At 40.6% G+C, this 23647-nt stretch overlaps 3 protein-coding genes across 4 annotated transcripts; 1 reads left to right on the forward strand and 2 right to left on the reverse strand.

Moving 5' to 3' along the window:
• Positions 1–7: 7 nt before the first annotated feature.
• Positions 8–13369, forward strand: LOC119722478 (FAS-associated factor 1-like). Its single transcript, XM_038192613.1, has 16 exons — positions 8–108; positions 2563–2717; positions 2821–2990; positions 4138–4235; positions 4679–4776; positions 5315–5507; positions 5922–6005; positions 7013–7133; positions 7697–7842; positions 8282–8436; positions 9105–9241; positions 9506–9594; positions 10129–10209; positions 10600–10689; positions 11172–11387; positions 12200–13369. Exons 1-16 carry the CDS (start codon positions 70–72, stop codon positions 12278–12280), a joined length of 1953 nt encoding a protein of 650 aa, XP_038048541.1. The 5' UTR covers positions 8–69; the 3' UTR covers positions 12281–13369.
• Positions 13370–15086: 1717 nt separating this feature from the next.
• LOC119722482 (calcyphosin-like protein) lies at positions 15087–20754 on the reverse strand. Its single transcript, XM_038192622.1, has 5 exons — positions 20589–20754; positions 18425–18536; positions 17422–17599; positions 16992–17186; positions 15087–16559 (listed from the first exon to the last, which is right to left on the reverse strand). Exons 2-5 carry the CDS (start codon positions 18484–18486, stop codon positions 16464–16466), a joined length of 531 nt encoding a protein of 176 aa, XP_038048550.1. The 5' UTR covers positions 18487–18536; positions 20589–20754; the 3' UTR covers positions 15087–16463.
• A 143-nt stretch (positions 20755–20897) lies between these two features.
• LOC119722480 (calcyphosin-like) lies at positions 20898–23638 on the reverse strand. Of its 2 annotated transcripts, none has more exons than XM_038192619.1 (5): positions 23417–23638; positions 22953–23053; positions 22409–22595; positions 21499–21711; positions 20898–21210 (listed from the first exon to the last, which is right to left on the reverse strand). In XM_038192619.1, exons 2-5 carry the CDS (start codon positions 23012–23014, stop codon positions 21106–21108), a joined length of 567 nt encoding a protein of 188 aa, XP_038048547.1. In that variant the 5' UTR covers positions 23015–23053; positions 23417–23638; the 3' UTR covers positions 20898–21105. The 2 variants fall into 2 exon arrangements, with proteins under 2 accessions (XP_038048547.1, XP_038048548.1); XM_038192620.1 differs by lacking the exon at positions 23417–23638 and adding an exon at positions 23366–23383.
• Between the last annotated feature and the right edge of the window lie 9 nt (positions 23639–23647).

The following is a 23647-nucleotide window of genomic DNA, read 5'->3' on the forward strand; positions in this document are numbered from 1 at the left end:
CAGCCGAGAGTAAATAATAAGTAAACACGACGTCTGCGCATGTGCGGTGAGTGACGAGAGAACACAACAATGGCGGCCAACAGAGAAGAAATACTGGCAGATTTTCAGGTGAGAAACTCTCGGATTTCTGAAATGTTTGTGGGGGAATTTTGATATCATGACGTAAATTGGGTCATCGGGGTCCAAACCTCCACCGATCTGGCCAAATCAAGATTTCTGGTCCCTTTCTTACTAGATAAAATGTAGTTTCGATCGGACTGTCAATGACACAGCTGATTCCAATTCTATGATTCACAATCACATAACAATGTACAGTCAGTCAGAGGCGTTACCCCCCCCCCCCCAAAAAAAAGGCGATTGTGTAGTTAAGGATCCCTCTTTAGGTTTGATCAAATTAGAGTCAAGTGTGTTTTTTATCATTTTAAAATGACTTGTTTTCAACCTGAAGCAGACTTCCCGTAGCCTACATCATGTTTTTAATTTCTTTTAATAATGACATCATTTTTTTGTAATTTTGAACAGTTTCTTATGCAGCTTATAAATAATGTTCTTGCGATAGAAAATGCGATTTTCTTACATGTTTTGCAGTTGTTGCCCTGCCAATCAACGCCGTTTAACTTTTGCGTGTTCACTGAACATTGATTCACTGAGCATCACGGCAATCACCATCTTTATTTTCGTGTTGCCTTTTGTCGTCTTCATCCCAAAATTTCCCTTAAAAAATAAAAACCCTGCCCCCTGTCTACATGGCTTTATCTTTTATTTGGTAACATCAATAAAAAGTGGTGAATATTTCTGACCGTTTGACATCGGTAGAAGCAAGTTCATAAAAGTTACTTTGGATTGACACCAAGTTTTAAAAATAAACGACGCTTACCATGGGTGTCGAGTCAACTCAAAAGAAGGCTTGTTCTTGAGAACTGAGGCGCGTATGTACGTGTAAACGACAGACCTAACTTCCTTTGTGAGATTTGTATGGATTTCACGAGACTTGTAGCACATAATTGTATCAGCAGTGTTCACGCATGGTTACTGCATGCTTGTTGTTTACCATGCCTTTTGTTATGTAGACCCTACTTCCTGTTTATGTATAGATGTGGAAGTAGTATGGCCATTGTTAAGGGAAATCCCGCAATCTGTGTGATTGTGCAATTAAACCTTTAGTCACTGCAGCACCCGAAACCGTCATTATCTATTACTCACCAAAATTTTAAAAACCCCTATAGTTTTGTGATTCTTTAGTTAATAAACGCAATGTAATGCAACATAGAACATGTACAAGTATTAATGGATTAAAGGGGCAATACAGCCTGGAAGGCACCCAATTGGGCTACAAAACACATTTTAAACAAAATTATATTCATTGGAAACAGCATTTAAAAGTAAGATATAAACGTCCACACAACTGTCCTTTAAAAACTGGGCGTTTTTGTGTTATTGTTTGCGAGAACCATGCATTATGTGACCACACACAATGTGTACGGTACATGTATATTTATAGAGATGGCGTGAAATACGTATGCATACGCCACAAAATGTCCGCCGGGTCCGATGTAAACAGGTTTTTTTTCTCCATATTTTCTCGGGAACAGTAACGTCGGTAAGACATTGGGTTAGTTTCCTTTCAACCAGACCTTTGAAAGAGAACAAGTAAACAATCCAAACATGAATTTTTTAGGCTGTGCTGCCCCTTTAATTCACTAGACTATGTCTGCCAATGCAAAATTGCAAATGGCCTCTCATTTCTATTGAGGGCCATTCCAACGTTATGAAAGGACTTATTGTCCCTGACGGAGCCAGATAATCATGATATATAATTAATAACGCAGAGAAATGATCCAAAACTCCTAGTCTGTAATCTCCTTGACCATTACTAGATGGTGGCTAGATGTATATGATACATTGAAAATACATGTATATAAAAAATATTTTTCAAATTTATTCACTTAGCTCGCTCTGTCACGGATGAACTTTACAAAAATGCTGGAATTGGCCTTCACAAGTTATCCATTAGGCCAAAAAAAAAAGTCTCCGGTTTCTGGTATGCGCGCGCGTCGCCGTAGCCATGCGCGTCGGCAAAATGAAAAAGGTTGTTTTTTCAATGAAAGATGATGTCTCAAAACCGCCAAACTCACTGGTTTGACTGGAATCCTGCTGCTGCACAATTTTAACGTGTTTTTAGATTGGGTTATGGTCGAGAATAAGCTTTATGTGACCTCTCTGGACTCCCATATATTTGCACTAAGTTTAGTCAGGCACCATTTGCAGTCATCAGCCGACATTTGAAGCAAAAAAATCAGGTAAAAAAAAAAAAAAGCCGCGTCGCCGCGCCACTTTTAGAGGCAAGCTCCATACCAGAAACCGGAGACTTTTTTGGGGGGCCTTAGCTTGTTTGGAAATTTGAATCATTGGTGTATCTCCTTGCATCCACCTCATTATGCTCATTTAGTGTTCAACCTGTTTAAATGTATGTCTTTGCTACAAATAAACCACAATTTAGAGTGGTGCATGCTAAAATTAAAAGATCGAAGTGACATTGTTTCGTCTCAATTTGTTTTCCAGGCCTGTACTGGAATTGAGAATTTTGAGGAGTCTTTGGCCCATTTGGAGCAGAATGAATGGGATTTACAGCGAGCGGTGGTGTCCGTCATGGGGGCACAGGAGGGTGTAACGGTCCCTGACTCGGCCCCTGAGGAGGCACCCCTACCACCCACCTTGTAAGTAGGATGTCTTAGAGAGAATGTTTGCCTTGGTCCTACATTTATTGAAGAAAAAAACCCAGTATCAATCAAACTTATCCGATTCTGTTTTGAAATGTAGGCCGGGAGTTGTACAGTTCAGTGGATCCGCACCGTGTGCGTCCGTCCCCAGAGCGTTTGAGTCTCACCGATCCCACAGTCCTCCGCCAAACAGAGTCCGCATGCTGGAGTTTGATATATCCTACAACGACACAAACACAGAGCTGGTCGTGGAAGACAGCAGAACAGTTCGTACGTAACCAATAAATATGCTTGAAAAAAAGTAATCCCTGTACTGCCTCAAACTGCCCTGCCTGTTACTCCTTGTACTGCCCCAAACCACCCTGTTACTTCCTGTACAGCCCCAAACCACCCTGCCTGTTACTCCCTGTACTGCCCAAAACCACCCTGCCTGTTACTCCCTGTACTGCCCTAAACTGCCGTGCCTGTTACTCCCTGTACTGCCCCAAACCACCCTGCCTGTTACTCCCTGTACTGCCCCAAACCACCCCGCCTGTTACTCCCTGTACTGCCCCAAACAGCTCTGCCTGTTACTCCCTGTACTGCCCTAAACAGCTCTGCCTGTTACTCCCTGTACTGCCCCAAACTGCCCTGCCTTTAACTTCCATGTACTGCCCCAAACCACCCTGCCAGTTACTCCCTGTACCACCCCAAACTGCCCTGCCTGTTACTCCCTGTACTGCCCCAAACTGCCCTGCCTGTTACTCCCTGTACTGCCCCAAACTGCCCTGCCTGTTACTCCCTGTACTGCCCCAAACTGCCCTGCCTTTAACTTCCATGTACTGCCCCAAACCACCCTGCCAGTTACTCCCTGTACCACCCCAAACTGCCCTGCCTGTTACTCCCTGTACTGCCCCAAACTGCCCTGCCTGTTACTCCCTGTACTGCCCCAAACTGCCCTGCCTGTTACTCCCTGTACTGCCCCAAACTGCCCTGCCTGTTACTCCCTGTACTGCCCCAAACCACCCTGCCTGTTACTCCCTGTACTGCCCCAAACCATCCTGCCTGTTACTCTTGGTACTGCCCCAAACTGTCCTACCTGTTACTCCCTGTACTGCCCCAAACTGTCCTGCCTGTTACTCCCTGTACTGCCCCAAACCACCCTGCCAGTTACTCCCTGTACCACCCCAAACCACCCTGCCTGTTACTCCCTGTACTGCCCCAAACTGTCCTGCCTGTTACTCCCTGTACTGCCCCAAACCACCCTGCCTGTTACTCCCTGTACCGCCCCAAACCACCCTGCCAGTTACTCCCTGTACCACCCCAAACCACCCTGCCTGTTACTCCCTGTACTGCCCCAAACTGTCCTGCCTATTACTCCCTGTACCCCTAAGTGGTAAAATCTATAAACTTTACTTTTTCCCCTGTTTTTTTCCAGGTACGGTCAAGGAGCTGTTGTCAGCTCAGCTCAATGTCCCACCAGAGAAGTTGCTTGTAGGAGGATGGGCGCATGCCAGACCAGCACCCGATGACTCGGTACAAAAAAATCCATGTCAATTTTTTAATAAAATAGTGTGGCGGTTTTGAAGTGCTTTATACAACTTCCTCAAAGCGCTTTACAATTATTGTTTATGTTCTTCAGGCTATGAATTAATTGTAAGTGGTTTGTGATCATTCCAATACAAGCTCTACTCTCACAGACAAAGCTATGAAAACCACGCAAACAAAGAAAGTCCACACTCATTGGAGGGGTCATTATTTTGAATCTGATCGTCTTATGATGACGTCATTTATATAGACCTTTGGGGAATTTTGTTAGCTACATTTTGATATCCAGTTTGCTACCAAAGACTGTAAAGTGTCCAAGATTGACAAGGGTGTATGAACAATGATGCAGTTGGACATCTTGAATCATGCTGGACATCTTGAATTTTATTTTACAACTGTGAGATCATTTTTTTTTTTAACCACGTTTGCAGGATGTGTTGTCGACGCTACATTTACCTCTCAAGAACAGACTGTACGTTCTCACGCCCGGCTTACCCACGACCAGTGCCGAGCAGCCCAATGGAGAAGAGTTAGTCCTTTCTTAAAGTTTTGTTTACCAGCTAAGCAACTTAGCTCAAAAGAAATTCCCTGCTAGCAGTTGTGCTTGAGCTGTTTACTTAAGTTTATTACATGTATAGTATGGACGTTTTACTTCAAATTTGCAATGAAATTCTGAGTGGGGAGAGGTCAACATACCTTCCCCCACCCATTGCCCCCTCCCCCCACCCATTAACCCCCCCCCCCCCCCCCCCCCCCAATAACCCCCATCCATTGCCCCATCCCCTTTAGGCCACTGGTTAGAATACACAAAGAAAACATGTGCCTCACATGTTTTCTGGCAAAACGAGACAGAAGTGGGCAGAAGTTGAAATGAGGGTTTGCAGGTATTAGGAAAGAGAATAAAATTCTCCTCACTATTATGTTTTTTGCACTTCAATCAGACATTCCATTGACAAGTTAAAGGTTCGCATTGATCAACATGTAAAAAAAAAATTAAATACTGAGAAAAATCAAGTTTCAAGTTAAAGTACTTTATCTTTCTTTTAATATTCTTTCATCTGTCGCAGGACGAGTTACACAGACAAGTTGACGCGGTCTTTCGAGCTCATTATCAACGACACCGACATGAACCAGGAGTACAGACTACGCTACGAGGGTTGTAAGACCATCCTTAGCGTCAAGCAGGGTATGAACGCGCTAACCAACGTCGAGGTCCGACACCAACGATGGATAGGGTGGCCCGACGAGAGCGATGATTCGGTAAGGCCTTGAAAATCAACAGCCATATATGCAAGCAGATTTAGTGATTAATTATGCAAAACAAGACTGCGTCTTGACCTCGAGATTCTGACCATTCAGCGGGCCTTCTATCGGGTCTTGTGCAACCCGTTGTATTACCAAAAAAATGGCATCCAAATTGACCAATCAACAGCTTAGTCCACATTTCTGATTCTAAAGTCGACTCCAATTGGCTGGTACGCAGGATCGCATAAAATTTATTAGACGTTCGCACCTTGGCTCTTCCCATGTGAATATCCGATACGCAGACTACCCATGGTGTTGCCAAAAAAACATATTTCAAAGACCTTGTTTGACTTTACAACTGCCTCTGCATAACGTCAAATTTAATGTCCGTTTTTTTTTTCCTTATTCCGTTCGGTATCAACTCTGCAGCTAACATTAGCAGCCTCAGGAATAGACTTTCCCAGTCACAAGTTCACTTTTTCTAGGGTACCGAACCACAACAAAACAGACCAGGTGAGCATGTACAACCGTTATCGTTTTATTTATTGCGTTTAGCTAAGTTTACTTCTTTGATTTTATACGATTGTCTTTAAACAATTCTTGCTTGACCACTTGTTATGTTGCTAAAAGTTAGTTAATATTGTCCACTGTAAGGTATTATTGTTTATTCATAAATACCTAAGACAGTTTACCCATTCCTATTGGATGAGAGCCTGTCATGTGGCCAGTTTTAAACAGTTGATGAATAATAATAATAATACCGGAGTTTTATATATCACACATATCTACCAACAATTAGGTACTCAATGTGAGGCTGACATGGCATGGCTGGCTGGTCTTAAACACTTTTCCAGTGTCACATAAAATTTGGACTCCTGTAAAATCCAGTGCCAGCACCGTTTTATTGGTTGAACATTCACAATCCTCACGTAGGCATGTGCAATACTACAAGTGGGTCAGTATTTCATAGTCCTAAATTAACACTACACCGGTACATCTGCGTTGCGCACCACATCACGCAGTACGCGCAACGCACGCGTCAATCTCCATATAAGGAGTTGCTTACGAGAGGGCCTTACCATGTACAGCTAGAGGGGTATTTTGTTTACCGAAATGGTTAAAAATATACAATTTTGGACTTGTTTTGCCTTTTGGACCGAAAAGTTTATATTTTTGGACCTTCGGCTCAGGTAATTATCAGCATCCAGCCTCCAACTGGTCTTAAACAGAGTGTTTGAAACCTCCAAAGCACACATTTATTCCTTTATTGTTTTTTTTTTCAGGCTTAGTACATTTCGAAAGAATTAGCTAAAGATATTTATTTATTTATTTATTACATTTCTTTACCCAGGGTATGCCCAAACAGTTCAAAACTGGTTTCCATTGGGGCCCTGCATTCAATAAAAAATGACTACTTGACTAAATCCCTACAGTATTTCTGCTATAAACCCTGCTCTACACAACAAAATACAACAGTGTGAAATTATTTTGTTGAACTTATGTTTGTTTTTTTACGTCAGCCCTCTGCGTCGCGCGACCCCATCAACATCAGCGACAGCGAGGATGAGGTGGCGGACATGGACATTGACGATTGCACGATCTTCAGTAACGAGAGCCAGACGAGAAAGTTTGAACCGTTATGTGAGTATCTGCCATTCAGGTGTGTCACAATGTTGTTCGTGACAATGTACCTATTGGTCATGCCTGCCGTAGACTGAGATTGAAAAAAAAATCACTTGTGATCACTTGTGATTGACTTGTGATGACTTCTGCTTGCATTTTGATTTACTTGTGATTGACGTTTGATGACTTGTGATGGACTTGTGATGGACTTGTGGTGGACTTGTGATGACTTGTGATGACTAATGATGACTTGTGATTGACTTATGATGACTTTTGATTGACTTGTGATCCCTGATGACTTGTGATTGACTTGTTATGACTTGTGATGGACTTGTGATTGACTTGTGATTGACTTATGATGACTTGTGATTGACTTTTGATGACTTGTGATGACTTGTGATGGACTTGTGACTGACTTGTGATTGACTTGTGATGGTCTTGTGATGGACGTGTGATTGACTTATGGTAACTTGATAACAGCTCTGACTGTTGACAAAATATAGGAACTCACCTAGAAATTCTGTTGTTTAGTTTAAAGAGTTACCCGAAGATTGTTTACATGTATCTTTGATTGTTTACAGTACCAGCCGATATAGAAAACGAAACAGACGGCCTCATTCAGTTCTGTCATGAGTTCAGCTCCCGATACGGGGAGACCCACCCTCAATTTTACATGGGTCCTTTAGAGGATGCTGTGAAGGAAGCATTCGGTGGCTTGGCAGTTGAGGTGAGCACCCCTGGCTCAGAAATAAATTCGCACGAATGTTTGATTTGCTACGATAATTGAATTTAAGTTTTTCTATATTCTTTCGTTCGTTATATTTTGTAAATTAGATTTGATTATTATTTTATTTCTGGTCATGAAACCAAGGATTCCTCAAAAGAACCTTAGGTACTGTAGCTTGCAAGCCTGAAGAAACCTGTAGAGAGAAGACAATGAGAGGGAATTACAGTGTTAGAGGTGGAAGGAAAACCCCAGAAGAATATTCTGGGGAAAACCAAAGGAATCAGGTAGGGACTGAAAACCCAATCCACATGTGGCCAGGGCAGGAATCGAACCCGGGCCATAGAGGTGGAAGGCGAGGAAAGTACCGCTGCGGCAACCTGACTCCCTGATCCCTTCCTATCAGTTTGTAATCACCAATTCATCGCTCTTATTTCAACAGAGGAAACTACTAGCGATCTACATCCACAGCGACAAGAGTGTCCAAAGCAACGTCTTCTGCAGCCAGCTGCTGTGTTCGGAGAGCATCGTCAATTTCCTGACGCAGAACTTTGTCACGTGGGCGTGGGACGTCACGGCGGAAGAAAACAAAGAAAGGTAGGTAGATAGGGACAAAGGCGGATGTTAATTTCCTTACGCAGAACTTTGTTATGTGGGCGTGGGACGTCACGGCGGAAGTCACAGCAGACGAGAACAAAGAAAGGTAGGTAGACAGGAACAAAGACAGATGTTAATTTCCTGACGCAGAACTTCGTTATGTGGGCGTGGGACGTCACAGCGGACAAGAACAAAGAAAGGTAGGTAGACAGGAACAAAGACAGGTGACAACAGCAGAGTTATTATCCAAAAATCCTGGGGTGGAATTAGACACATAAACCTCTCCGGCAAAAAATGACAAACAAACAATTAATGTGCTATCACATGCACGAAGAATGCAACTCGTTCCGACAAACGTGGACAAATGATCGGTAAGTTCTCATGTCCCAATGTATTTGCCTCTCTGAGATGCACTGGGATATTTTTTTCAGACATTTTTTATTATTTAACCCATTAGCACCTGTACTACATGTACATTGTATTACATTGTACTACATTGTATTACATTGTATTACATTATATTACATTGTATTACATTGTATTTATTCACTGAAAAATCAATAAAACCATAGAGAGCTTGGACGGTTTCGGGCTACATTGACTAACGCTTTAAGAACCACTCGTATTTATCAAAAATTCTGGTATTTATTTTCATGTCTCTCTTGCAGACTTCTAAGCACTTGTACAAAGATGTTTGGCAGCGTCACCACGGCGACGGTCCGCAACGTAAATCAAGATAAATTCCCCTTGCTGTTGATAGTCATGAGAATACGGTCAAACACTGAGGTCTTCTCCATACTACAAGGTGAGCCGTAGACCGCGTCCAAATAACTTGGCATTTTTGTGACCCGCTTCCGTTGTGCCGCACCGTATTTCGAAGACAGTTGGAGCAACATGCGCGCATTTAGATGTTCCGTTACCCCAGCCAGTGCCTGTCACAGAATTATTTCGCAACACTTCGTTGTTTTTGCTAATTTGAGAGCAGCACATAAGTATTTGATACAAAAACATCTACATGTACATTAAAACGTTTACATTTCTGTTTTGATCTTTTGTTGTCATCTTAAAGGCAATACAAGTTTGGATGAGATGATGACGAGTTTGATCCACGCTGTTGACATGTTCACAGAGCAACAGAAATCCGAGATTGAACAAGAGGTCAGTAGCAGTCATCCCAGTTGAACTCTTCGATTAGACAATTAATTGTCTTTAATGAAATAAAATTAAGTTATATATTGCACAATTTACTTAATTGAAATGTTTTCAACATTCCCGTCTACTTTTCAAATATACAAGCTGGCCATAATTGACACTTTTATACTGGCAAATATAATGGGAGTGTCATGGCCTAGCGGTTAAGAGCACCGGACTCTGGTGTTTCAGAGGCAACAGTGGCGTGGGTTCGAGCCCGGGTGGACACTTGTGCCCTTGAGCAAGGCACTTAACCATTATTGCTTCATCCTTCGGATGGGACGTATAAAGCCGTAGGTCCCGTGTGTTGTGTTATGCACTGCATGTGAAAGAACCCAGTGACACTTATCGCTAAGAGAAGGGGTTTGCCCCGGTGTTTCTGGCCTCCTGTATAAACTCCCACGTGGAGTATTTAGGAGATGAACCAACCAAGATAATGGCCACTTGTTGATTGTCTTTTTTGAAGATGAAATTATTTGACGTTTTTGTTTTTTGTTTCAGAATGACCGGAGGGAGGCTGAGCAGCTGAAGCAAGAGCAGGATGCAGCGTACCAGGCATCGCTGATGGCTGATAGAGCAAAGGTTGGTCCACTGGTGCCCCTCCCCCTGCGTTTACACGGCTGACAGTTTGGCTTAGCTGCATGGTTTTTGTTATTTATGGGCTTTTACCTTTCATCAATATTATAAGCACTGTTTACTCAGTATTGGCCGAGGGCTTGCAAGAAAAATATTTACAAGCTGACTCGGGTGAGACTCGAACCCATGACCTCCTGTTTACTAGTGCAGACGTCTTACCACTTGACTATCGAGCTTGTCGGGGTCGGCTGGCTGGTTCAGATAAAAATGTACAACTCCCTAATGCAAATTTCATTCTATGCTTGTTAAAGGGCGTAATACTGTTCTACTACACTTGTATTTTTCTGTTTTTAATATGTTTATGTACTTAATTACTTAATTATTTATTTACAACAGGAACAAGAGAGGCTAAAACAGGAACGAGAGGAACAGAGACAACGGGAACAAGAAGAGCTAGAAATCAGAGAAAGAGAAGCCGAACAAAAGGTGAGCGATCATCGGATCTTAGCGATTCACTGCGCTGGAAAAGACATTGTTGTCTTCAAGTTGTACGGATTATTCGCTTTTGCTAAAGTTAAACGCTTACACCTTGAAGATGTGTTTTGGCGAGTGCTGGCCACATAATTGTGAAGGTGTCATGGCCTCAGGGTCTGGAGCATTGAAATCAGGGTCTGCGGGTAATTCTGCAGGTTGTTGGTTCGAGTCCAGCCTGAGGTTATGGTGTGTGTGCCCTTGGGCAAGTCACTTTGTCAATCATTGCTTGTCCCCACCCAGGATTACATGGGTACCCGTGATGGCAGAGATGGTTATTGACTCTACTGAAATGCAAACATTATTAAAAATTCAAAGAAACTGTTAGTCATCTGTTGAACAACTAAAATCTTGGAAACTGATGGCATTCTCTGTCCTCACACGTACATAAGCGTGAGGCTACATATCCAGTCTATATTTTCTTCTGCTTTTTTCAGGCATTGCTACAATCTCTGGAGCAACAACTCCCGGACGAGCCCAGCGAGAGTTGCCTCGAGCCCACCACGACGCTAAGAATGCGCGTCCCTGGCGGGGACGTGCTGACGAGACGATTCCTGGCCGAGCAGCCGATCAGGATGGTCATGGTTTACTTGGGTACCAAGGGCTACCACGCCGAAGACTTCAAAGTGCTGACCACCTTCCCAAAGAAAGACGTGAGTAGACCGGTTTAGCTGGTACACGCTCCCTATTGACCTTTCCCGTTAAGTGGCCATCTTTGAAGGTTTTTTTGTTATTTAAATCAGTAACAATTAATGCAACAAATGTCAGTTTCAGCATGCAAGCTGGCTTCTCATTTGAACAATAAGTTAATTATTCATCACATTTGGGTACAGGAATCTGGTGCCCGATTAAAAAAAAAAAAATACCCGTTAAAGAAATAACACAATAATACTATCACATCAGACGATAATACTACCACATCGGCACTTAAAAGACAGCAAGATACAAGTGTGATTAGTGAGCTCAAAACATGTAGCTTTAAGATGTAAATTGCATTTTTGCAATCGCGACATAAACGTGAATCTGTTTTGTTCTCCGTTTAGCCTTGTTTACATTTACAAAATTCTCCGCAAATGACATTCAAAACCTTTCTTTTTCGTTGTCTGAGAAGTTACTAAGTAAGATGTAAAGTTGGTTACAGGTACTTGATTCCATAATTTGGAACCGGTTCCTGACATCAGTGGTCGGGTACTCGGGTACCCGGTTCTGAAGCACAGCTGTCGTGGCAATTTATGAATAATTCAACAGTGCAGTCTTCAGTAGACCAATTGCGAAAGGCCGTGGTGACAAGTCACTTAGCCTGCACTGTGTATTCGCGGGTCAGCTGAAATCACATCTTGGCTTTGCCACTCAGTTTTGAATTCCAAATTCATGATTGCCTTGACAGATGCTAATGATTGACATGTGATTCACTCAATTACATTGATTAAAATTTTACACCAAGTTTTCTTCTTTTTTTTCACAGTTGACATCTCTAGACCCTTCGCAATCCTTCAAGCAACTTGGTCTCTGTCCGCAACAAACTCTGTTTATAGAGGAACGCTAGCAGCAAATGCCATCTGCACCCATCGCATGTGCTCGCCCTGAAACAAGCTACCCTAAATTACCTCAACCAATCAACGCCCGCCCATAAAAACTAAGTAGGAACCTGTCTAAGTCCATACTGTTGGTTTATCCACCCAGGAGAGGCAGGGTACCAGACATGCATAATTGTCCAATCAGAATTCAGCCTGGCATGTAAAAGGTATTACTTTTGGCCTTAAGTTACAAATATGTAGAAGAATTTTTGTGTCCGCTCTTAGAAGTTAGTAATTTTGTTTCTGGACAAAATGCTACTTTGAGTTCTTCACTCTGCACAGATTCAAATGGTGCATGTACTTACTGCAAACCACTCTAATGAAACTCTCACAGATTTTAATTGGCGCGCTCTGCGTGCAACTTTTGACCAGCGCGCAGCATCAGTTTCAGCTGGCAGTTTCGAATATTCTGTAAAAAACACAGTTTCGACTAAATCTTTGGAAATGGACAGCCCTACGAGAGATTATATGTCTTGATTAAAAGGCTTGAGATAGAACCATACTATGTATGACCAATGGGAGTGCACTTCTGTGCCATGAATATGCATGATCATGAATATGTATGAGCTGAAGTGCCAACTGATTCTAATCTCACTTGCACCCCAGCCTGCAAAACCATACCATGTTTAACCAATGGGAACTCATTGCTACCTCATGAATATGTATTGTTGAATATTCATGAGCTGAGAGTACAATCTAATACCTCACCTATATCCCAACGCAAATATACATTTTTAAAACCTTTCTGGAAACTGAAGTACCAAAATTAACGTTTTGAACCCATTTTACACTTTTTTTTATTTGTTAAGAGGGGATGTAGTTTAATGTATTTTAATGTTCAGAAACAAAATTCCAAGAAAAAATGGTTTATAAATATGTTGCAGTAACTTATTGTTCCCGTAATATAGGCAATCTGATAAACTCTTAAAATTTGAGTTTAACTGTTACATCATTCAAGCATTCAGAACGATTTAAAAAGAACTCAAATCGAAACCGAGTTGTTTTGTCACGATAAATGTATCAAGTTTTAGAAAAAGAACGGGCATTCAGTTATTTTGTTTAAAGGGAATATACATCATTTGCTTTTGCTGTAATTTTCAGAAATGGATGGAATTGGGGGGTTAAAAATATATAGCAAATATAGTTACACTGAGTTTTTTGAGGTTTTGGGTTCGAAAATGCTATAAAAACCAAGAAAAACGATCATTTTCCTGTAGTCTGGTTCCCTGACTCCATATAAGAAGAAACAGAGCAGTTTACATACATTGGGGAATTGTAACGTCAGGGAACAGTCTAGCTGGCTCGTACCCGTTCATAGGTTTGTAATCGATTGCAAACAAGTGCGATGGTCAATTGGGGCCAGTATTTGAAAAAAAGCCAGTTGTTTCCAACGCTGATCGGCCGATCAGCGTTGGAAATTGATACAAAAATACCACTTTTCTTGAAAATGACAGTATACCAGGTGCCATGATTTTACAGGATGCTTTACACTGTCATTCACTAACAGTCCAGCAAGGTATTTCAAAATGATTTGGTAGTTTTATTTTTTGATGTTTGCAAATGTTGTATTTTCCCTTTAAATAATTTGAATAACATGCAATTTGTGTACGACTCGAGCAAACATTCACCCAAAGACATTTACTTAATCCGATATTTTGGTTGGTTAAATTCACAGCTCCATAATCAGGCCATAATCCATAATCAGGCAAGGAAGAGTTAGTCCAAGTGAGCTCTTATCTCTCTAGATCTATCTGTGATAAAACGTGTACTCTACGACCCCTCTATTTCTTTAGTTCTAAATCTTCTTAGCGCTCCAAAATGATGTCAACAAACTCCAGTGATCTCCCTGTCCCCTAGTTGTCAAAAAAAACATGACTTCATTATCCGTTTTTCAAGTTGATGCCATTGGAATCAACACAGTTTTTTGCATTCACTTAGCATCACACATGAAATGGCACATTCTTCATCTTCAATTTCGTGTTGTGTTTTGTCGTCATTCTCATCGTTTTTACCTCATAATTTCCCTCGAAATCCATAACACTGCTCTCTTTCATGACATTCTTGTTGCTTTTCAACATTGCCAGTTATTTTGGCGTTTCCAATAACAAAGTGAATAGCAAGCACGATATGTGACAGGGGTACCCCCCCCCTCCAATCTCCCTATACCCTATACACTCTAGACTATTTGTTACCCAACACATCACCCTAGATATTCTCAAAAGAATTCCTGAGATTCTGGTAACACAATGACCAACACAAAAGGGGTTCCCTCTGTCATATCGCGCTACATTATGTTTGAAGTGGATTTAGTTTTCTTACATGAGAAGGGTCCTAAAGTACACTTTTCCCCTTTTCCAGCACCCTCAAATACTTCTCTTTATCCGGCCTCATTTACATTTCTCCCCATTTTCAGATTGTGATAAAAAAACAACAACCTAAAGTCTCTATTACACCAAGCATTTCAACAAGATGGGCATTCAAAATTATCGATATCCTTAAACTATAGAAATGGCAACAAGCAAGTTTTTTTTAAAGATAACTTTGGCAGTTTTCTCGTCAGAAGAGCACTAATAAATGTCGTCGTAGACAATGTGAAAAATTCCATCCGGTTTACATGTACCTCGTTATTTATGTCAATAATCCCATCCCCAATACATCAATAGTTTATCTTTCAGTCAATAAATCTTATTCAACAGTTACTGGTATTTATTTACATATCTACTTTATTAAAAGATCTTACTCTGATGTCTGCGTGTAACGTTTAAAAAAAATTTCAAAAACCCAAGGCCTGTGCGGAAAATCCAAGGGTTAATGGAAAGGTACATGCAGGTCCTAAGCTTCGATCTCACTGTCCTCTGACGTCATGGTTGGCACGTGAACAAACATGATGTATTTTGTTTATTTTGCCTCTTTGGCAAATGTGTTTTGTTGAGACTTTGAATATTTACATATTAGGCCTACATTACAAAAACACTCCAAACGTATCGCTATTACGCAAAACACAACGTTGATGATGACAAATGTGGCAAAATTGCTTCACCGAGCTTTACCACGCCCACTTGGGGTCAACATGCAAATTAAGGTCAAAGTAAACATTAATGACTCCACCAGCGAGCGGGTGCCGCGCAGAGCACGGCATCCCTCTAGTACAAAAATAGTGGACTTAAAAAAAAAACCGTTGGAAATTTCGAATTCGTACGTGCCGTCAAATTTTATGTCACCAACACCCGTTTGTATCAAAAAGAAGTACATGAACAAACCAGAAGTAGATATGTTAAAAATGTTTAAATTATTGAAATAAATATGCTGCTTAATAAACCGAAAAGGGTAACTTAATCAATAAATACAGTTAAAATACCAGGGAATTATGAAACAGAACACAATCTATATGTGATTTCATTCGTCAATAAGTAGGTTATAAAAATGAAGGATAAACATGAAGTAATTTCCACAAGAAGAAAAATATCTTCGTTGTTTCAAAGTGAGACGTGCAGATACCATTGTGTGATCTTTGTCCTTGTTGACGAGGATCATATTTGACACACAGAAATATAACGTATTTGTGTACAATAATGCACGATAAATCATTCAAGGACGTTTGGGTGCAACGAACGTTGTGTATAATCTACACAATGCTCCCATTTTCCTTCGTCACAATCGGTAACTTTCTTTCATCATCGGCAACTTTTTTTCTGATCAATAATACTATTCGTCGTTCTGGCTGATTGGTCACCCAAAGTACATCTCGTTTATGAGGACGATTTCCCATGCAGTGCAAAATGCTGTGGAACAATGCTGGGTTTGCGTATAATTGCATAGGTTTATGCTTTAAAAATAAATCCCTCTAATTTCCAATTAACGAGTATAGGTCTTAAAATTTAATTGAATGAGATTTCATGAGGGATAGGGTCCTACGATAAAAAAACCAAGAGTGATAAAAGAGGGGCAAGTATACGTCCATAAAATTCTCGCCATCACACCCTATGTACTTGACAAACATGCAAATGAAATACTTCATAATTTCCCAATAAAAAAAATATACGGGTTTTAATATTTAATTCAATAAGATTCATTAAAGTCTTGGCGTACTACGATAAAAAAGTTTGCACAGGGCATGTCTGGTGCGTCCATTAAAAAAAAACATGGTCTTCATTACAGCTTCCACGTCGCTGACACGAACTTGACAAACTTGTCATCTGACATGCGAGACCTCCCCGCGTAGTAATTCAAAAACTCCTCCTTCGTGACCTGAAAGAGGAATTTTGAAGAGGGAATATCAGCGATTGAAAAAGAAATATACTTCCCTATTAACATTGGTTTAAAACTTCTAATGTAAAAAGAAACTCTTCAAGAATCCGAAAAATCAATTAGATTCAAATCTGGAGAAATGGGAAAAATTTAACCATTTTGGGCAGGAGTAGTACGGATTTCACAAGATGCGTTTTATGAACGTTTTTCTTCTCCGATTTCACTAAGCCCCGCCCACTGCACGTTCAGGTCGTGCGTGTTATACGCGCGTACACGCACGTCGGACAATGAGTCACAGCTATGATTGGTCAAACACAGGCGTACGCGCACGTCGGACAATTAGTAACAGCCGTGATTGGTCAAACCGACCATTAGGCGGTGCTTAATTAATGGACCGATCCATACTCCGTGCATTACCGCGTGACGCTATACCTTTCCATCTTTATTGCTGTCGAACATCAACAGAAATCGCTGGGCAGCCTCCTCGTGCGTCATGACGCTACGCGCAGCCCCTTTGAAGTCGTAGCCGTCTTTCAAGTCGTTGATGTCGATCACCCCGCTGTCGTCCTTGTCCAGCTTCTTGTATGCTTTCATGCAGACATCTAGTTTCGCCTCAGACAAGCAGCCCTGTGTGGATAAGTATTATCTCTTTGGGAAAACGTGAAAGTTTCATCTACGGATACAAATAGCACTGGTGGATCCTGAACCACTTTTTCCGGGGGGGGGGGGGGAGTGGAGGGGAGGGGGAAAATGGGGGTCATGGCTTCTGTTTCCCCCCACCCTCAGGAACAACCCCCCCCCCCCCTGCTGCGACCCCGCATCCCCATCCCACCCCACCCCTCCGCCAAGTACCGAAACCCACCCTGACAGCCACGAAGAACTCCTGCAAGTCCAACGTCTTGGACTCGTCCTTATCCAGCTCAGTAAAGATCTCCATGACCTCCTCCTCCGTCATCTCAAGTCCCAGATTCTTGATGCCATCTGCCAGCTCGCTGGGAGACAAGACACTGTCGTTGTTACGGTCCATGTCACGAAGGACACTGCAAGAGAATAGGTGTATAAGTGTCTGTTATCTGCCAGTCCATAAAAGGCATGCATATTAACAGGTGTATAAGTGTCTCTTATTTACCAGTCAAATATAAGGGAATGTCTCTTATTTACCAGTCAAATATAAGGGAATATTAACAGGAGTATAAGTGTCTCTTATTTACCAGTCCAATATAAGGGAATATTAACAGGCGTATAAGTGTCTTTTTACTAGTCCAATATAATATTAAGAGGTGTACAAGTGTCCCTTATTTACCAGTCCAATATAAGGGAATATTAACAGATGTATACGTGTCCCATATTTACCAGTCCAATAAAAAGTAATATTGTACACTTTGTCGTGAGCTTGTTTTTATTATGAAATGCCATTGAATTGAGATGTGTTAGGAAATACTTTTCACTTTTGTTTTTGTCATTGAAGGCACTATATTGTTGAAGAGTAAAGACATATTCTTGTTAATGTAAGGGTGAAATAATGTTAGTCTGAGAAAATATGAATATAAACCACAAACTTTTTATTACAGTTTGGTGATGGATTTGGTTCTGGGTTTTTCATCTCTTTTGAAATACATGCAAATTGAAGGAATGCATACCCAATTTTATTGGACGAGCTATTAAGTTCTACACTCAGTTGACAGTGTATCCTGCCACATGTTGTGGCAGTGATGTGTACACGTTTCGGACTCGTCAGGATTGCCATTTCTAGCTGTCTTTGTCAAATTCAAGTACGTCAATGAGTGGAGGGTCCATCTTTCTGTTTCAGATCAGCTCTAGATTATTTAATTTTGTCCGATTCTGCATTGTAACGTTCCACTTACTCTCCCAATTTCTTGATGTTATCCACGTCATTTTCCAGCAGTTTGGAGCGTAGCTTTTCCATGACACGGTTCCGGTCCCGCCTTGAAATTATTACCAGTAATTACCAGAGTTCTACAATAAAATATATTTTGACGAAATATAATTAGATTGAATTCAGTGAACTTTGGCACGAGATGGTATTTGCAGCTGTGTTGTCTATTTTAGACAAACAAATACTGGGAAAGCAAAGAGAATTGCATCATCATCCAGCTTCCTTCCCATTTGTGTTTACACAAAATATCAACCTCTTTCAGTTATTCACTCATCTAAAAATCATATAAAAATATAAATCATTATAAATGAGGAATACCGATGTCATATGGAAATCGGACTCCTATGAAAATCTGACTCATTTACCCTATTATTGGTTAAACCCTCTCACGTGACCGATCACTCTCCTAATTAGCATACTTAGGCATGCGCAATACTACCAATGAGTCCGTATTTCATAGAGTCCTAGATTCACCTACACCTGTACCAAGTATTGAATAAATACATATCAATGAGTGGGCACAATTACTTTTGAACGAACACGCTACAATTCGAAGTATTTGGCGTCTTCCAATTAATTCCTTGCGCATGTGACCTGTCATCACGAAACAAGCTTAAAGTTGGATATTGCCATATTGCATTACAGTGGGGAAAAGCCCAAATTTGAAAGGGTGTTTGATTTTATTTGTTTCCAAGGCCATGTGAATTTATCTGTAAGTCCTATTTTACCTTTCTACATTTTGTCGTTCTGTCATAAATCTTTAAAACTATTTCATCCCGTCAATTAGGCCTATAAGTTAACTGTTCATTCACCGTAGCACAACTGCAGGATTTTTAAATGCCACTTTCTCAAGAATGAGTTGTATAACTTCAAGTACGTTGCCGGGTGGTCTGAACGTTTCCTAGCCCCATAAATGTGACCTATTTACTGGACTGCCTCCGTAAACATAGGCCACACATCCACATGTACAAAAACGCGTCGCACTTTGCCAAATTTTGATATTCGTATTTAGGCTTAGTTTGTAGGTTTTTTTGCTTTAGAAGCATACTCACCCTCTTTATAGGCTAATCAGACAGTGCTGCCTTTTTCAGATGTATATTTTTCGTGAAATTTCCAGATTCATTTTTACACGTTTGCGTATCAAAATTTCAACATGAAATTTCACAAAAATTAGACATATGAAAAAGGCAGCACTTTTTGACTAGCCTATAAAGAGGGTGAGTATGCTTCTAAAGCAAAAAAATCCTACAAACTAAGCCTAAATGTGAAAATCAAAATTTGGCAAAGTGCGACACGTTTTTGTACATGTGGATGTGTGGCCTATGTTTACGGAGGCAGTCCAGTAAATAGGCCACATTAATGGGGCTAAACGTTTCCGTGAATGAAACTCAGTACCATTGGAATGTTCTTGTTTCTGCCAAATCTGCAGATATCTTTTTCTTAAAAAGTCCGAGTTCAAGCTCATCATGACAGGTCACAGGTCACAGACTTGCCAAACCTACAAAAACACTAATCTACACTTGGTGATTGGAGTTAGAATGTTGTTTTTGGCTCTGTCGATAAAACATATGAAGATTCGGGGAGTGTTTTTTTTTTATTTCAATGCAACATTTATTTCTATTCAACCACATCCCAAAATGAAAGCATGTCTACTGAGCGACATCAAAGAAAAACATGTACATGTACAGGGAAACAGATTAATAGAAAATGCAATTAGTTAATAGCTATAAAAAAAAATGTAATATAGGCCCATGAAAAATGTCACTAAAAACAAGTTTGTTTACTGTTAGTTTAAATCTTTACAATGTATAGTGTGAATCATGTCACATAAGGTAAGGTAACCGAGGGCCATACAATTTCAACAATTGCAAGAAATAATTTTCAGGGGAAAATACAATTGTGAGACTATGTTTGGAATTACACATCATCATTCTGAACTCGTACACATGGGCAATCATGATTTATCGACATACAACACTATGATTATTGCCTAGGGGAACCAGTCATCTAACAATATTATCAGCTCGTAAAATTGCATAAGTGACAGATAATAAAAATGAACACCACTGATACAGACATGTAGGCCTGTAAAGTTGGCATTTGGTGTCACTTAATGCTATACATGTACTCACATGAAACGAAGCCAACTTGTAGGATATCTGCTGGTTTAAAAAAGGTGTGTCCTGCAGTATGCCAGCTTCTAACACAGAGCCACAACGCACTGCTGTATTCTGTACATTTAGGCCTACACAACAAGGGCAGTGGGATTTTCGAGTAAACGCTTCAACGACATCAAATAAAAGACTCTTTTTTATTTCGTGCCTACCCTGACCCATTAAACACACTGGTGTATTGAATTCAGTGGAGTGGGCCCTGTGAATATTTTGTATGAGAAGTTTTATCGTGACGTTTACACAATGGCCGACCGAATCAACTTCACAATAGGCCTATCTTAATCCGGGTGATTTACGTGGAAAAACTCTCTTATTTCCAAAAGAGTGAAACTTGCAGCAGAGAAAAATTACTCTGAATTTAGTATTCGAAAACTGAACAAAATCGCGCGCGGTCACCAGAAAATGTATGCTTAACTTTCACTTGACCGGAAGGTGGGCAAAATGTCCCTCTTCTCCACAATCTTCTAGCCATAATTTAATACAAGTCCCACGTGTTCTTGACCATTTCTGCAAACTCCTCATCCGAATCGCATTTCTGGCTGATTCCCGCGTAGTATTTCACGAATTCCTCAAGTGTCACCTGTAGAACAAGAAGGGTAAAAGCTCCATTAATTTTTGGTTTTAAAATTAGTTTAGTAGTTGCTTTGCAGTCAAACTACATTTTGCCCATTGAGTCGAAGCCAAAGCGTGAAGTAGTAAAAATACAAAATGGCGGCCAAAACTTTATTAGTCCGCATGCGCACAACCATCGTTGTTATTTTATTTATATAAAAACACACCACCCTTATCCGCGTCACTCATGTAGCTCAGAAGATCAATTTGAAAGTGGAAATATATTTAAATGGAAATTGTCAATGATTCCTCCTACCTTCCCATCTCTGTTATCTTTATCGATCTCGAAATTGTTGAGGAACTCCGTCTTGATGTCGTCTTCGGTCTTGTCTCCGGCCAAGACGGCGGGGTGATACTTGGCGATGTAGAACCGCGTCAGATCGGCCGGACTTATCGCTCCATCTCCGGTCTTCTCCACCTTAAAGAAGATTTGGACCAGTATTCCTTTTCTTTCCGGCGACAAAGGAGGCTGAAATGGAGCATAAACATAGCAAATCACATTTAAGAAAAAGGAAAAAGAAGGACAAATAATCTCAACGAACACAAAGGCTGTTCGGTTGGATTGCCGGCAAAGTTATGCTATTTTATTTTTTGCTTGAAATACTTCTGAACGGGCCGTATTATATTCCACACTTTCCTCATAAACAAAATCGCCAACCCTAACAACTTATAGGCAGTTTAGTGATTATTTTTGACAAGAATTTAGGAATAATGTGTAAAGAATGACTGTATCTGTCCAAAAATCGGACTGCGGTGAACGTGAGCTGACAAATGATTTGCCGGAGAAATCTTAACTGATTTGTGGCAACGCACATGCATATTCAGCAAGACGTTAATTCCTTTTTTCCCTATTTTTTTTCTCCTTTATGTATACGACTTTTATGTTTTTTTATGTGCTCACTTTATGTTCGAACTTACTACATTTATAAACTCTACCTGGGATCTCATTGTTTGCATTATTCCAAATACATGTAGTTTACTTTGACCGCAGTCTCGGGTGCTCCACTACAGAAGGCCAGTCCTTCTCTGGATGCCACCCCCATTCATGCTGTATTGTTCTGCTTTTTCTATTTTGATACACTTTGTTTTGATCATTAATCTTTATTCATTGTATGTTTGAAGTATGAATGGAAATAAAACAAACAAACAAACAAACAAACTCCTACCGTTAATGCATCCATGAATTCTACAAGATTGAGATTTCCGGACCCATCCTTGTCCAGTGTCTTAAAGACATCCTTGAGTTCCTCATCCGACATGGCGTCTTCAGACAGACCGAGGGCGCGCAATCCTTTCTTCAGCTCACCCAAATCCAGAATTCCGCTTCGGTTCTCATCCATGTCCTTAAACTTTCTGTGTTTTAAGCAGTGGAGTATACAATCAGTGTGCGTTTTGAACAAAACTTGAAATTCGCAACAAAAACAATAACACTAAAAAAAGGAGGGACTTCCCAATTCCAAGTGAGAGTGTTGAACCATAATGCAGATAAGCTCTCTGCAACGTGGGGCGCACCCCCCCCCCCTTTTTATATAGGCTTTCCCGGCTATTTTAAAACATTTTCCATTCAAATTCACCAACTGTAACATTCAATTTCGTCCGAAAAATATTTCACACACTTCAGCACAGATGCTACAGAAATATTGGGCTTAAGGAGGCAAGGAACACCAAGCTTTATCTTTTACCGAGTCCATGTGGGACAACTGTCATTACCTTGAAACTTTGATGTAGTCGTTCAGGTTGTTTTCGAGTAATTTCTGCCTCAGCTTCTCCATCTTATTATCTCGAATAGTCCTCCGGATCTATAGTGTTACCTTTGGATGAAAATATTTGTTTTTAATAAATCTATATAAACAGCATAAAATATTACACTTTTACATGTTTTGCGGCTTCTTCCTCGGCATTACTAGAAGCACTCTTGGTTTTTACATGACCACGAGAAATCAGCCATTTACATGTACAATTTATATTGGTAACAAAATTTAAGACAGACTGACAGCCGCTATACGGAGGTTGAAAAAATACGATCTCTTGTATAGGCCTAAGAATCGACAATGAAATTCTTGGGGGTTGTTTGTTTAATAATAACAAGCCGTTACTAGTTAGATATTTGCAAAACTATTCACATTATTTATAGCACGGTAAGTTCAGATGAATTATGACCATTTGCAACTCACCTCAATGGGAATCCAGCTCAATGCGAGTTCTGCTGGCTTTCTATTGAAGCTTAAGCATTGCATGTGTTGAGAAGCTTTTCTTAAAGGGCAAAAAAGCGAACTATCCACACAAGCCAGCAGTACAATAATACGGATCGATGCTTGTATTTCAATAATTCATGACATGAAACGTGTCGGCCTATGGAACAGGGTGCGCTGCATGCTATATGCAAGGGCCACTGAAATTTCGGC

Source organism: Patiria miniata, unplaced genomic scaffold (genome assembly GCF_015706575.1).
Source record: "Patiria miniata isolate m_02_andy unplaced genomic scaffold, ASM1570657v1 HiC_scaffold_15, whole genome shotgun sequence".
Lineage (NCBI taxonomy): Eukaryota > Metazoa > Echinodermata > Asteroidea > Valvatida > Asterinidae > Patiria > Patiria miniata.

Coding starts and splice junctions, on each gene's coding strand:
- LOC119722478 (XM_038192613.1), top strand. CDS start 70: ATGGCGGCCAACAGAGAAGAAATACTGGCAGATTTTCAG. Junction 2,718..2,820: donor GCACCCCTACCACCCACCTT/GTAAGTAGGATG, acceptor TTTGAAATGTAG/GCCGGGAGTTGTACAGTTCA. Junction 7,134..7,696: donor GAGAAAGTTTGAACCGTTAT/GTGAGTATCTGC, acceptor GATTGTTTACAG/TACCAGCCGATATAGAAAAC.
- LOC119722482 (XM_038192622.1), bottom strand. CDS start 18,486: ATGGAAAAGCTACGCTCCAAACTGCTGGAAAATGACGTGGATAACATC. Junction 17,187..17,421: donor AGTTCTTCGTGGCTGTCAGG/GTGGGTTTCGGT, acceptor TTATCCACACAG/GGCTGCTTGTCTGAGGCGAA. Junction 16,560..16,991: donor ACAGCAATAAAGATGGAAAG/GTATAGCGTCAC, acceptor TTCCTCTTTCAG/GTCACGAAGGAGGAGTTTTT.
- LOC119722480 (XM_038192619.1), bottom strand. CDS start 23,014: ATGGAGAAGCTGAGGCAGAAATTACTCGAAAACAACCTGAACGACTAC. Junction 22,596..22,952: donor GACTACATCAAAGTTTCAAG/GTAATGACAGTT, acceptor CTTAAAACACAG/AAAGTTTAAGGACATGGATG. Junction 21,712..22,408: donor AATTCATGGATGCATTAACG/GTAGGAGTTTGT, acceptor GCTCCATTTCAG/CCTCCTTTGTCGCCGGAAAG.